General features: G+C 43.9%; 1 protein-coding gene across 1 annotated transcript in view; it reads left to right on the top strand.

Moving 5' to 3' along the window:
- ADAM12 (ADAM metallopeptidase domain 12) overlaps positions 1 to 14,611 on the top strand; it is a 357,420-nt gene that overhangs the window by 244,786 nt on the left and 98,023 nt on the right. The window contains exons 9-11 of the mRNA XM_072629031.1: positions 2,937 to 3,106; positions 5,255 to 5,339; positions 10,900 to 11,048. Coding sequence (XP_072485132.1) covers positions 2,937 to 3,106; positions 5,255 to 5,339; positions 10,900 to 11,048 — 404 coding nt within the window. The remainder of the gene's footprint in view (positions 1 to 2,936; positions 3,107 to 5,254; positions 5,340 to 10,899; positions 11,049 to 14,611) is intronic.

Below are 14,611 nucleotides of genomic sequence, written 5' to 3'. Positions count from 1 at the left end.
TCTCATCATCTCACCCCTGCCCATCCTGCCTACCCCCGCCCCCCCCCCCACTTGCCTTGTGGTCATCCTTGCAATGAGGCTTTCCACACTTGGCTGGGCTGGGCATCAAAGAAACCTGGGCAGGCCCCAGGCCTAGGCTCCAAGCTTTGCCCATTTTCAGGACCTGCCTTGAATTTGGCCCTGTGATCCATCAGGTGACCTAGAGCCCTAATGTGCCTCAGAAAAGAAACCCAAGGGCAGTTTCCTCTCAAAGTCACTGGATTCTTTTTTATGAGCCTTGGAAAGGACAAGATGATTTAATGACTCTTTTACAATGATAACTCCTGCAGTTCTTTGAAAAGCATGGAAAAATTATCTGTGGCAACAAGGGGGTTGCAAAGCTCTCCCTCCCATCCCCTGGCCTCCTATTTCCCAAGACATTGTGGGCCCTGCTGAGGATGCTTTTTCCCCAAGGGGCCCAGGAAACTCTTGGAAAATATCTGTTCAGACAAAGGCCCGGACCTGGATCCCACAAAGAGCACTCAATGTTCTCCCTCCCACTCCAGTAACAACAAGGATGGATAACCAATGTGTCTATAGTGCTGGAAAGCTTGCCAAGTGCTGAGATCTCCCAAATATGGAGGGTGACTCAAACCCTGACTCCGACAGACAGTGAGAGACAGGAGCTCTCTCTCCCCTCCCATTCCCTGGGCTTTCTCTTCTCCCATGGAATGCTCCTTCACACCTCTGTTCTCTCCCTCTACTCATGAACTCACAGACTCAGCCAATCTGACTCTTATAGCGGAGGCTTCCACAGCCATCTCACCTTCCTTCACCACACACAGGCCAGTAACCAACCACCTCCACTCCCATGGCCAGCGCTGGTCCCGATTCTTCTTCCTGACATCCTTCAGGAGCCCTGGGAATACCTGGGAACCCTCCTTAAATATCTATGACACACTGCTCCTTTCTGGCCATCCTCAACATGGTGCTTAGACCATTCACTAGCTGAGATATCTGTCATGAAAGAACAGCGTGCAAGGTCATGGGCATCTTGGTTTTGATCGTGAGGTGCAAAGAGCCATTTGTTCACCTAACAATAACAGCAGTCAAATACGCAATGTCGTGCAGGCTCAGGACCCTGCTGAGAAATGCAAAATGTGTGTAGTGAATCCAGAAGCCCCATTCACTCCCAGGGAAAACCTGTCTGTATTCTCTCCAAACAAACAAGTGATTAACCATGACAGGAGTGGAGAAGGGGTCCCAATTCTTCCATCAGCTCCTTGTTTTTTTCCCTTTTTGCAGACAAGGCCCGACAGCCTTTTGCTGGGCTATAAGTTTACATTTTCATGCAGTGATTTTTATTCCAAGTGAGGTCAATGCAAAGCTTTCCAATCTAGGGGTAAAACGATAAAGGACTGGGACACAGAGTTAATCCACAACGTTTGTGGAGTCTCTATCGTCCATGCCTCAGTGTACTGTAAATATTCATTAGGCTCCAATATTACAGGAAAAGAGGATTAAAAATGGGGAGACAAGTGAAGACCTATTTTCATGAGCTCCTTGATTTAGAGAGAGAAGGAGCCTGAGAGGTCATTTAGTCACCAAGAAAAATACCCTCGTTTTGCAGGGGACAAAACTGATGGTGAGAGAGGCTGAATGATTCACCCACCATCACACAGTCAGTGTTAAGAGGCAAAATGTGAATCCTGCTCTTCCCACCTCCCAGTCCATATCTCTGACCCTCAAGAAGACCCAGAGAGAAGACTCAGGCATCTGTCCAGCATCCCTTACATCCAACACACCGAACTCAGCCCTCAAGATAACATAGGCAAAGCATCACCCCATCTCAGTCTGAGATGGAGACAAAGAATGGAAATATGGTCCCAAAGAGAAGGTGCTAAGTCTAAAGGACAGATCACAGATGATCTACCCTGAGAAACTCCAAAAAAGAAAAGATGAGAGGACTGCATGGAGATGGGCCTGGAACAATTCAACCCTGAAGCGAGTGAAGGATTTCAGCTGGCCAGTGATGAGCAGAAACCAGAGAATACCTGCTAAGAGGAGGCAGGATTATGAGTCCAAGTGGAGCATGTGTGGAAGAGGGGAGGGCAGAGAAAGAGGGGGCAGTGGCATTAGGCTAGGTAAGGGAGCTTGGAGGCAGGCTCTGGGGGCACCTCAGGACCATGCTGGAGACATTGTGCATTAACCTATAAGGAATAGGGAGCTGCTTAATGTCTTTGTTAGAGGAGTGACCTCATCAGAACTGTGCATTAAGATGGTTTTGACAGCTCTGGAAAGAATGGATGGGACAGGGGGAAGACTGGGGCTGAGGAGACAAATTAGAAAGCTGTAGAGTAGACAAGGCAAGAGTGATAAAGGGAGAGAGATGTAAACTGAGGCAGCCATGCATGGAGGGCAGAGAAGATATGAGAGAGCTCAAGGAGGCAATTGTTAAGATAAAAAAAGCTCCAGGAGTTAAAGCTAAGGCTGCTGGGTCAGGCCCTTTGGTCATTGATCACCCTTCTGTTATTCAGTCATTTTCTTTCAGTCTTCTGTCATTCTTTGGGGTTTTCTTGGCAGAGTGGTTTGCCATTTCCTTCTCCAGCTCAAACAGATGAGGAAACTGAGGCAAACAGGGTTAAGTGACCTACCCTGGGTCACACAGCTAGTAAGCATCTAAGGCCAGATTTGAACTCACAGCAATGAGTTTACCTGACTCCAGACCCAGTGCTCTATCTACAGCACCACCAAGCTGCCCTACTTGGTCACCTTATAAAGAGCTATTTGGGCAAGTAGAATGGTATGGACAGAAGCCAAGTTACAAAGGGTTAAAAGAGTGAGGAATGACAGGGGAATGAGTGGAGGTGAGTGGATTGCACACAGCGTTTTTACGAGTTTACTGTGAAGGGGAATTTTCACAAACTATGATCTAATAGCTTCTCCAATTTCTTTAGTTTTATAGACCGCTGAACATTCGAATAGTATTGGTTGGAGTAGAAGTCTGGAATGATATTGATAAGTGCTCCATCAGCCAGGACCCGTTTACAAGTCTTCATGAATTTCTGGACTGGAGAAAGATGAAGTTGCTACCTCGTAAACCCCATGACAACGCACAGCTTGTAAGGTGAGGGAGCTGGGCTTCCCTCTCTACTTAAAGAAATAGAGTGATCAAAAAGCAATCACTCTCTGAATAATGAGCAAACCAGTAATCGTCATGGAGAACAGACTGCAAAACGTAGTCCGTTTTTAATTCCATTTCCTAAAAGAGGCTTCCCTCCAGCCCTCAGCAATCACATAACCTTCTGTATCCATCTTGAACATACCAACAGGTATAACATGTCTCCCCTAAAAGAAACATGAGCCCCCTAATTGTAAGCAGAGACTTGCAAATTTGGTTCGATGTCCCCACAACCAAGCATGGCACCTGGCACATGGCAAGCATTTAGTAAATGCTTCCAGATTGATTGGTTTGTCTTTCTTTTCCATGGAGAGATGGAAGACTATTAGAGCAGAGTATGGTCACCTCTAAACACTGTGACATCATTGTCTTCTGTTAAAAGGGGAGAGTGAGGAGAATAGTAGAAGGAAATAATCCTGAAAAGACTTATGTTAAAGGAAAAGTCATCCAGAAAGCAAGTTTAGAATAGTGAAATGCAAGGTCACAGGGTCATAGTCTGAGAGCTGGAAGACAAGCTAGCTGCCATCTGTCCAATATTCTCCCTTTACAGATAGGGAAAATTGAGGCTCCAAAGGTTAACTGACTTACCTATGGTTACTTAGGTAATAGAGGGCAGGGCCAGGATTCCAGTTCAGATCCAGAGACACCAAATAAAGCACTTCCAACTGAGAGCTAGTTGTACCTGTTGACTCACCCTCATTGGTCCCATCACCCAACGTGCCCAATGTCTGAAATTTCCCAAACTCAGCTCTGTCTAACTGCCTAAAGAGACTTCCAAATGCATGCCATCAAAGCAGACCCCATAGTATCTTGGAGTCATGGGTTCCCTAAGGAAATTCTGTGATCTCCACTGTATCCCATGGTGGGACTGAGCCCCTTCTAGGGGGACAGTGATGTAGACTCACTCTGCTTGGCCCCTGAAGGTGGAACCAGGAGCACAGGGTGAACCTTTCTGAAGACTGGACTTTGACTTAAGCTAAGGGTAGATATCCTCCTCACAAGGGTAATCTTAAAGTGGCGTGTGCAGTATCAGGAGGCTCAGACTGGGTTACCCCCTGCCCCAGACACACACACACCCTTTGAGTCAAAAGTTAGCTATTGTTGTCATAGAGAATTCTTTGTTGGAGAATAGAATAGACCAAATGAGGTTCCTGCCACCCCATAGATTCTGTGGTTCTAATGTATGTCTTCACAGAGCTCTTCCCTACAAAAAAAAAGGCTCTCAGGATTACCCATATATTTGTATTTTCAAATATGCTAATCAATCTTGGCATAAGGAATTGGGCTGCATATGTTATAATGTTACTTTTTTTTAAATTACATAAATGTGTACTTTTGCGTGAACACTTTTAGCTGTGGGAAATAGGAAGACTCAACTAATCTCGCACACATTTATTAAGAACCTAGTATGTTGCTTGCACTCTACTCAGCATATTCCTGTGAAGAAGAAAGCTAGGAGAAAAAGTGATTCTGGTCTTGAAGGGCTTTGGGGTCTTAGGGTTTAATAGATCCATACTTACACCAAGACCTTGCTGCTTTTTTTCTGTGGTCATTCACTTCTCAAGTTTAAATCAGCCATGACTTTGAAGTGAGTTCTGAGTCTGGGTCATGTGCTACACAGGAAGGACAAAAGAACCCTGTTGAGTAACAAAACTGAAGTGCGTTCTTCAAAGCATCATTTTCAGCTGATCTAGTCCATTCCACAGAAACACAGGCTCTTTGAGATGGACAGGAGCTCAGAGTACATTTGGTCCACCCTGTACTTAAGCCAGAATCCCCTTTACTAGGTAATAGAAAAAACTTCTTGAAAAGAGGGAGCCTACTGCCTCTGGAGGCAGCTCATCCTCATCTGGGAGAACTCTCATTGAGAAGTTTTCTCTTACACCCATCCTACATCTGCCTCTCAGGGCCTTCTGGTCATTGCTTCTGGATTTCCACAGGCCTGCCTGTCCCTCATCTTGGCCTTTCAGTGGGGTTCCCTGGCCAAAGATACCTTTATAAAGAGGCTATTATCTAAAGTTCACAAAACAACCTTTTGGATTTTAGGTTACATCTCTTTCTAGGTGAATTGTAATATTATTTTTCCTTTCCCAGTGGGGTTTACTTCCAAGGGACCACCATTGGAATGGCACCCATCATGAGCATGTGCACAGCTGAGCAATCCGGAGGTGTAGTCATGGTAAGCAGAGGGAGTAGAGAAGTAGAGACTTTCCCCTTTTCTCCACTGTAACAACTTTACAAATATGATCATTGCCAACTGAGGGTATAAAGGCTTTTTCCCTATGATTTTCCAAGTTCAATTACAATTCAAATTCCAATTATTCCCATGTGCTTATATCTACCCAAATCTCTTCAAAATCATTGATGATGTACAGCAGATTGGAATTGGTGGAGAGAGAAAGAAAATTCATCCCTGGCCATATCTCTATGAGTCAAAGTAGGTCTGTAACTTCTGGTCAAACAGTTCAATTGTGGGAAACCTTGAGGTGTGTCAAGACCTGGAATGAATAACCATAGCTGGATGTCCTCTTTGCGCAAGGTCTGGCCAGTTAAGTTCAGCCAAAAGCTGTCACTGGCACAGCCTCCAAGAATCACACTCCAAGGCCTGGGGTTTCTCATTATTTGCCATCACAAATGCCTTCGGCACATCCAGGTTGATAGACGATAACATGCCTGTGTCTTGGAAAGAAGGTTTGAAAGGTTGATTGTTGTGATAAGGGTAATTCTACAGTGTTTATGTTGTGGGTTTATGTCAGAGGAGAGGTTGGACTGGGGAGCACAGGCGAGTCTTGTTTCCTCTGGATTTAGGGAATAGCTAGGGCTGATGTACTACCCCCAGGGGAGAGCCGCCAAGTCCTGTCAAAAGAATGTATGTGAAAAAAAAAAAAAAAAAGAATGTATGTGGCATATTTACCCAGTCCCGTGCTTGGTATGAATAGTTAGTGCTCAGACAGGGAATATTCTTAGCCTGGACTTCTGCCTCCATTAAACAAACAAAGCCTTGACCTTCCAAGGAACTTTTAAGAATCTCACCACATTTTTGAAGAAGAGTATTTCGAAAGATCTAGTTGTATGTCAGGAAGTCAAGGGTTGTTTTCCATAGACTAGTAATTCCTCCTCACCTATATATTCCTGCAGCTAATCTTCCTTATGAGCCTACATGACAAACTTTTCCCATCTGCTTTGGGTCATGGTTAGAAGTTAACATAGACACACGTCTCATGGACAGACGAATGGGGCTTACATCAGGGTTTCTGACCTCACAAAAAATCATTTCAGTCAATTAGTCAGTGAATAATCATTTATTAAGTACCTAAAATGTGCCAGCACTGTACAAAGCCCTGGTGATACAAAGAAGGGCAAGAGACAGTCCCTGCTCTCAAATCCTTTCTTTATTAGTTTTCCTTGGACCCAGAGACCTTTTATGCTAAAGCAACCATGGAAGGGCATTGCTGATAAATGTGGTGCCCTTGGGATCAGGTTAATTTCTAGATAGCTCCAAACTGCATTTCTCATATGGCAAAGCCTATAGAATTTTAAAGAAGGAAGAAATCCATGATCTGTGGGTCTGGGACAATTCATTATTGACTTTACAATCCACTAAAGTTAATTTGTGACAGTATATATATGTGCATGTGTGTGTGTGTGTGTGTATAACAACTGAAATCAAATCCTCGTTCTTCACAAAGTTCTATTCTGTGACAATTAAAATTCCTAGAGATAAATTCAGAATACTAAGGAATTTGTTTTGACACGTCACTTAGTCTGTCTTTAAAAACTCTGCCTGTTTCAATTCTCCAAAAAGTTGCAGAAAAGTATGATCCCAGCAGCAGCAAAATTAAAATGACTTAACCAAACAGGATATTCTGGGAATGCAGGTTCCACTTAATGATCAAAAGATTTATTCTGTTAATTTGTCAGCCAGCATCAGTGAGGAGATAGTCTTTAAAGCTTTGGACACCAAGCAGGGGGAAATTTTAAGCATTTTTGGGGTGCCCAGCACTAGAAAACACAAGGAAGTTTGGAATCTCTAGTGTGTCCCAGAGAAGACCACCAGTTGGACAAAGCACCCAGACTTCCCCATTTCTCCTGTAGCTTTATGGCTTGAAAAGTGCATTAAGATGATTTTCAGCCATAAAATCGATATCACTTCATATATTCAAGGCCTAAAAGCAGTTCTAGAAAGAGCAAGAAGGACCTTTGCTAAAAACCAAGAGCAAGCTGCTGACCCTGGTATCTTGGATTGATTGATTGGAGTGTTCTGGTGAACTGTTGGGTTCTGGCTTTCCCAAACCCTGCCCCTTCAGGCTATATGAACTCACTTGGCTTTGGTTATTGACAAATGCCATGCACCAAGATGGCCACTTAACCAGTGAATATTTATTAAGTACCTACTATGTGCCAAGCACTGTGCTAGGGACTGAGAGAGTGACAAAGACAAAACTTACATAGTCCCTGTCCCCAAAGGAACTTAAATGATGAAGGAACATTTATTTTAGCTGCTTCTGAAACAGATACTCAATATAAAATCAGATATGTAGCTAGAAAGCCCCCTTCCCCACCCCACCCCCAACATACTCTTCTAATGCCTTGTGGTGGCAAGAAAGCAGCTCTGGGCTCTTGGATAATGCTTTCAGGTTGGCAAAGCACTTTACAAATATTGTCTCATTTCAGCCTCAAAACAACCCTGGGAGGTAAGTGCTATTATTGTCCCCATTTTATTGAGATCAAGTGACTTCCCCAGGATCGTACAGCTAAGTGTCTGAGGCAAGTTTGAACTCAGGCTTTTCTAACTCCAGTCCTACACTGCGCTCATTGTGACACCAGCAAGCAGCAGAGAATATGAAGCATTGAACTTGGCTTCATCAGTGTGGGGAACTCCTTGTGTGGCGCTCCAAAGGGTTGACATCAGAAACAAATCGAGTTTTATTCATGGAAATGAAACTTGAAGTGATGCTTAACCCTCTGCTTTACTGATGCAACCTGAAGACCACTGAGGGATTTCCCATGTGGCCTACATGGATCAGCAGCCCTCTTGGAAGGTGAGCACTGGGAGAGCAGGGACTTCCCATCACTTAGCAGAGTACTCTCACATAATAGGTGCCTAATCAATGAATTTATTCATTCACTTTTGCAAATCGACATCTCATCTGTAAGGTACAGACTTGGGATTTGCCTGGGGAATGGAGAGTTCATAAGTCCTTAGCTTTAGTGCAGGTAGGGACCTCAGACCATCTCATTTTAGAGATGAGGAAACTGAGTTCCATGGCCAGGGTTCCACAGCTAGTAAGTGTCTAAAGTGGGATTGGAACCTGTGTCCCTGTCCCAAGTCTTATCTGCTCGCCTTAATTCCCCCCAACCCAAGTCTTCAAGGTTCCAATGTGTAAGAGGGAGACCTGAACTTAGGTGTCTCTGACTTCAGAGCCAGCTCTCTAACTACAAGATGATATATACCATACTTCCTTTCAGTATCTAATTTTTGTTCTACCATACCTGTGCTTTTACTGCTATTTGGCACTCCCAATAAGGACACTTTTTGTACCGATGCAGATCAGAACCTCCAATTTAGAGTCTTACAGGATTGCTAGATCCACTGAGAGGTTGATTAATGTCCCTGGGGCCACCAAGCTAGTGTATATCAGAAGCAGCCCTTGAACCCAGGGCTGCTTGACTCCAACCTGCTCTCCGCCCACTAGGCCATACTGCCTCTTATTATGGAAATAATGCCCCTTCCAAAGTTCATTCCAAACCCCTAGGTACTGTGCAATCCCCAAGACCCAGGGCGAGATCATTGTCCTTATTAAGGGCACATTCCTTGAATTTTCTCCAAGAACATGATAGCTGCAGGCTTCTACATGCCCCAGTTACACTCTCCTCTCCTCACTATGTATTCATAAGGTTCACTTCAGCACAAAACTCTCAAATCTAAACAGAGTAATTTACCAGGAATTTCATTAGTTCTCAGGATAACTGTGAGCTCTTTCCCACGCCACTCCTTTCTGCTGTCAGGGAAGGATAGAGAGTCTTCTTAGGTCATGTGTCTTCCTTGATCCATTTAGAAACAACAGCTCAGTGAGGGATTCCAACTGACAAATGATAAAAAGAGGAAAACACCTATAATTTCTTGGGTACCTTCTTGTTTAAGAGAAACACAATCAAGAGCTTTAATTGTAGGGACAATCTATTTTTTTCCCTAGAGAAAAATGTCAGCTTCCTGAGACTGAGTCAGAAAGACTTGAATTCAAATCCAGATTTACTTACTAGCCATATGATCCTGGGCAAATCAGCCTCTGTTTGCCTCAGTTTCTGCAACTATAAAATGGGTATAATAATAACACTTACCTCCCAGAGTTTTTGTGAGGGTAAAAATGAAATAATATTTGTACAGCATTGAGCAGAGTGCCTGAAACATAGTAGCACTCTGTAAATGCTTATTCCCTCCTCCTTCTCCTTTCCCTCCTGCACACATACCTCTCATCCCTGCCCAGGACCTTGTTGCATACAGTTTCCTTTCTCTTCTGGTAACATAAAACATCCCCTCATCTAGTGTCATCAAGTGATGACTTTCTCAGAACTAACTGGCCAAAAGCAAAGTATTTCAACAACCCAGAAGCTGGAATATTGCTCTTTGGAGAGGTTTGTAAATTATATTTATTGATTAACAAACCATCCCAGACCCAATTTAGTCCAAATCCTAACCTCCTCGGGTTGATTTTTAATGTCTATGGAAGGAAATCCAGTTCTCTGTCAATAGTGGGGTCACCAAATTGCTGTTACCAAATGGGGAATCCAAGAGCAAATCCAGAACCACGGTCCATTTTCACATTCTGCCTCCTCTGTCTCAGCTTCAGCAGCCAATCAGACCTCACTCAATTCCATCTGAAATCTATGAAAACCTATTAGAATAACCCCCTGCCACCATTTATCCTGGATTGTCTTGCAGGATCTAAAGTGGTCTGGAGTTGGTGAAAACAGGCCCACTGGGGGACTTCTGCTCATTTACTGTAACTTACCAAACCTACCCTTCCATACTCATTTTATTTTGGTATAATTCAGGACAAGAAGAGATTAAATTGGACCTTGATAAAATAGCAATGGTTTCTTCTTCTACCCCCTATAGGGGAAAATGAAATTATACTTTGGTCCAAAGTTATCATTCTTGATAACTTCTGAGGAAATTTAAGAAGCATGGTGGGGAAGATAGCACAAACCACTTCGTCCTGAGGAAGATGTGGAGAGCTCTAACACAAGAAGAAAAGTCTGAATGGGCCACCAGGAGGCATCTCCAACTAACTTGACTCCACAAATGCATATATGATGACTTTGATGCCCACTCCTGTATACGGGCCCCAGAAAAGCTACCCCAAAGTTGAGACACTGTGTCGGCACACTCAGATCCATAGAACATGAGCCCCCACCAGTGGGTTTCATCCAGAAGACATATTAGTGCAAAACAAAAGATTTCATCAAATAGTCAAATAAATAAATGAGAAGATTCCAACTCACCCCCAATTTGTGAATATGGGGAACACTCTGCCCCAGGTTACCACACTTCTAGGAGGGAGAGAAAACTTGAAGACAACATGTGAGACTGTATTGTCTCCATACATGTAAAACAGACTCCTCTTTCCTGACTAAAACGCAGCGTAGATACGCCCAAAGATCGTTTACATTGAGGTAATGTGAGTTAAGAGTACCCAAAGGAAAGTGAATACTCTGTGTTTCTCTCTTTCTTTGAGGATCACTCTGACAGCCCTCTTGGTGCAGCCGTCACCCTGGCCCACGAGCTTGGTCACAACTTGGGCATGAATCATGATACCCTGGAGCGGGGATGTCACTGTCAAGCAATGACTGATAAAGGAGGTTGCATCATGAACCCGTCCACTGGGTAAGTAAATGCTTCTTGTTGCCCCCAGGCTCCTAGGTTCCCAACATGCAATTTCTCCTGTGAAACATTCCTACAGAAGTTGTCCTTGATTTTTCAGTCAATAGAAACTTCCAAAGCCAAGTTTCTTGACAAGTAAAATAGTTGAATAACCCAGGCAGCTGGGGGCTCCACAGTGCATAGAGCACCTGGCCTGGAGTAGGTAGACTTGAATTCAAATCCAGCTTCAGACACTAACTAGCTGGGCTAGTCGCTTAGCCTCGGTTTGCCTCAGTTTCTCCATCTATAAAATGGGAACAATAATGACATCTACCTCCTAAGATTGTCGTGGGGATCTAATGAGATAATTATTGTGAAGAGTGCCTGCACCTGGCACATAGTAAGGACCATAGGAATGTCAGTTTATGTTTATCATTATTATTACAGCTATCCTCCCCTGGAAGGGACATGCAGACAGAAAGTTTTCCTCAAGGAGAAGCAGTGGCATATTTCTTCTTGTTGTAATTTGGAAAGCTGAGATCATAACCTAATTCAAATGTGTTTTAGATTTGATTCTGCAAGTGAATTATAAAATCACAAAGATGGAGGCTGTCTAGCCAGGCTTTCCACCCAGTGCAAGAATCCTTTACATTTTGTCCAGGACAGAGAGTGGTTTAGCTGAATTCTGCCCATCCTAAAGGGCTCACTGCTTCACTGGTGCCAGAACACTCTAACACCTCCTCCAGGCTGGGGCAACGGGCTCGATAGAATTGAGAGTATTTTTCCTAGGAAGGAGGAGCCTTTAACAAAACTATATCCAGTTCTGGGCACCATTGTTCAGCAAGGATGCTGAAAAGGGGCATCCAGAGGAGGGTTAGTACAGTGAGGAAGGACCTTGAGATCATGTTGATTGATGGAGGCAGAGAGAGTGTGGTAACCTGGAGAAGGAAAGACTCCAATGAGCCATTAGATCTTTCTTCAAGCTTTTGAAAGGCTGCCACATAGGGAGCTTAGCTTTGTTCTGTTTGGTCTTAAATGGCAGAGCTAGAAGCGATGGGTGGGCTTTACAAAGATACCAACTTCAGATAGATGTCAGAAAAGAAACAAATGGACTGCCACAGGAGATAGGGGGTTCCAATACGATGAACAGTGAGCATTTAAGGAGTTCCTGCGTATGAAGCACCATATTAGGAGCTGGGGATACCCACAGACTGCCATCCTCCTTAGCTGAAATGTTTGTGCTTCTAATGGATGTCCTTCTCTGTTGGCATAGTGCATTCTCCCAACCAACTATGATCTAAATGGGTCACTATTCAGGTAGATCTGAATTCAGATCTTGAGACCTTTTGACCTCCAAGATTAAGGAACTCAACTCTCAGTCCTTCATCTACTTATCTTCATAGAGAGATTTTTGGAGACTGGCTGAGTTGGCCAAATTACCCAGAGATTTGAAAACCATGAAAGGCAGGGCTGCATAGTAGATAGAGGCCTTGGAATCCATACGATCTAGATCCAAGTTCTACCCATGACATATTTTAGCTGTGTGATTCTGGGCAGGTTGCTAACTCTCTAAATGTCTGGCAATTCTCCTAACCAATCTAGAATGTAGACCAGTTTGCCAGACTCTGTTGGTGGAAGGAATTTTCACACCCACCAAAATTTGCTACAGTGTAAAACAATAGGTTTTAACTCTGAAATGAAGACTATATTTTGAAATTATTCTCAGTATTCAAATATTCTAATGGAGCTCTGACCTCATCAAAGCAGAATTCCATTAGCCTCTCCACCAATGCAGATTGCAGCTCCACTGTGACTCCCTGTATTATGAGTCTTGTATTCATGTGTTCCTCTAAGCTTGGCAGATGGTGGCATATGACATGGTGTCTCCATCCGCTGCACTGAAAGGCCTTCCTTGCTTCCTCCAGATATCATATGGATACCACTCACCACATGACCAGTCTCTTTTCTCTTCCTACCCTACATTTCTGGGAGGATACTTTTTATCCCTGTTTTCAAAACTTCCTCAATGGTTTGATGTGGCCAACTGCTCCCATGGGCTACTCTCTGGGTGAAGGCCACTTCGTGCTCTTCTGAGGTTTTGACCTTTGTCTCACTGCTGTGATCTCCCATTAGATTTAAGCTATTCAAGGGCAGGGACCTTCTTTTCCCTTTCTTTGTATCCTCAGCCTAAGCACAGGAGAAGCTTAATCAATCTTAACTGACTGATTGATTTCTGTAAGGCCACACGATAGAATGTTGGCATTCCAAAGAAAGGTCCTGGCTTCAGAAGAAGCTTAGGGTCTTACAAAGGGCTTTGTCATTGGAAAGACATTGGTAAAAAGTCATCAAAGTGCCTAAAATAAGCATTGAACCCACCAGCAATGTGAGTTCATTTTCAGCACTTTTCTCCCTGCTGAGCTCACACTTTTCAAATCTTTTTTACTTAGTTGCTCATTTACTGTTCCTTCCTTCCTGTTCCAAGGGTGGTAACTTTAATTTGCTTCCATGGAGAGAAAGTTCACAATGAAGCTGGTGAATTAATCACCAAGTCCAAAGGGATACAAAGGTCACACCACCTAGTCAGCTCTCCCAAGCCAAATGCCCACAGGGAAATGATGCTGCTGCTTCTTCTACATATTCCTTTTCTCCCCTCTTGTCTCTTGTTCTCTTTGTGAGAGGAGAGTGCAGACAAGACTCTGCTTACACAGGAAAACCCATGCTGCCCTGATTCTGGGCTGCCTTCTCATTCCAGGGAGGGGGCCCTGGGTTCTCACAGGCCAGGCCAGTGGAGAGTTGGCACTGGCAGGTTCTACCTCCTGTACCAGGTGAGGATCAGAATGGATACTGAATTTGGTACCAGAGGACCTGGCTCAGACCTCATGTCTGCCAACAAACCGTGTGACCTTAGGCAAGTGCCATCCTCTCGCTAAGCCTCAATTTCCCAGAATTGGCACCGGTGATCTGTTGTTTCCCTCTCAGGTGCCATTTCTCCCATGTCTTAGACCTCTAGCTATTAGTCCTCTTTCTTTCCTAATCACGGCCAAATGGAAACTTCAAGTACGAGCAAAAGATAGGCCAGTTCCTCCTAAGCAGAAACAGACTCATTGAAGTCAATTCAACAAATATTTATTGAACACCTACTTACTCAGTGCCAAGCACTGTGTGGGTGGTAGTGGTGAGAATGCAAAGAGAAAAAGTGGAAAACTATCTTTGCTCCTAAACTTCCATTCTACCAGAACATGTAATCAGAGAAGTAAATGCAGGAAGATATGGGGGAGGAAGAGAGAGCACCAATAAGCAGGAAGATCGGAGAAAGTGTTGTCGAAGGGATGTCTAAGAGGTGCAGTGGAAGAGAAAGGGCATTCCTGGTATTAGGAAGATTTGTGCAAAGGCAGGAAGTGGGAAATGAAGTGCCAAAGTATGGATCAGCAAGTAGAACAGGTTGGCCACAGGGCAGAAAATGCACAAAAGGGAATAAAGAAAAATAAGTCTGGAAAGGTTGGCTGGAAGGAGATTATGGAAGGATTTCATTAAAAGATTGAGAGCTTTGTATTTTATTCTAGAGATTGTTTAAGTTTTTTCACTTT

The sequence above is a fragment of the Notamacropus eugenii genome, chromosome 1, assembly GCF_028372415.1.
Source record: "Notamacropus eugenii isolate mMacEug1 chromosome 1, mMacEug1.pri_v2, whole genome shotgun sequence".
In the NCBI taxonomy this organism is placed as follows: domain Eukaryota; kingdom Metazoa; phylum Chordata; class Mammalia; order Diprotodontia; family Macropodidae; genus Notamacropus; species Notamacropus eugenii.
Note: the sequence above shows the minus strand (reverse complement) of the source record. Positions and strands in the feature narration are given on the sequence as shown.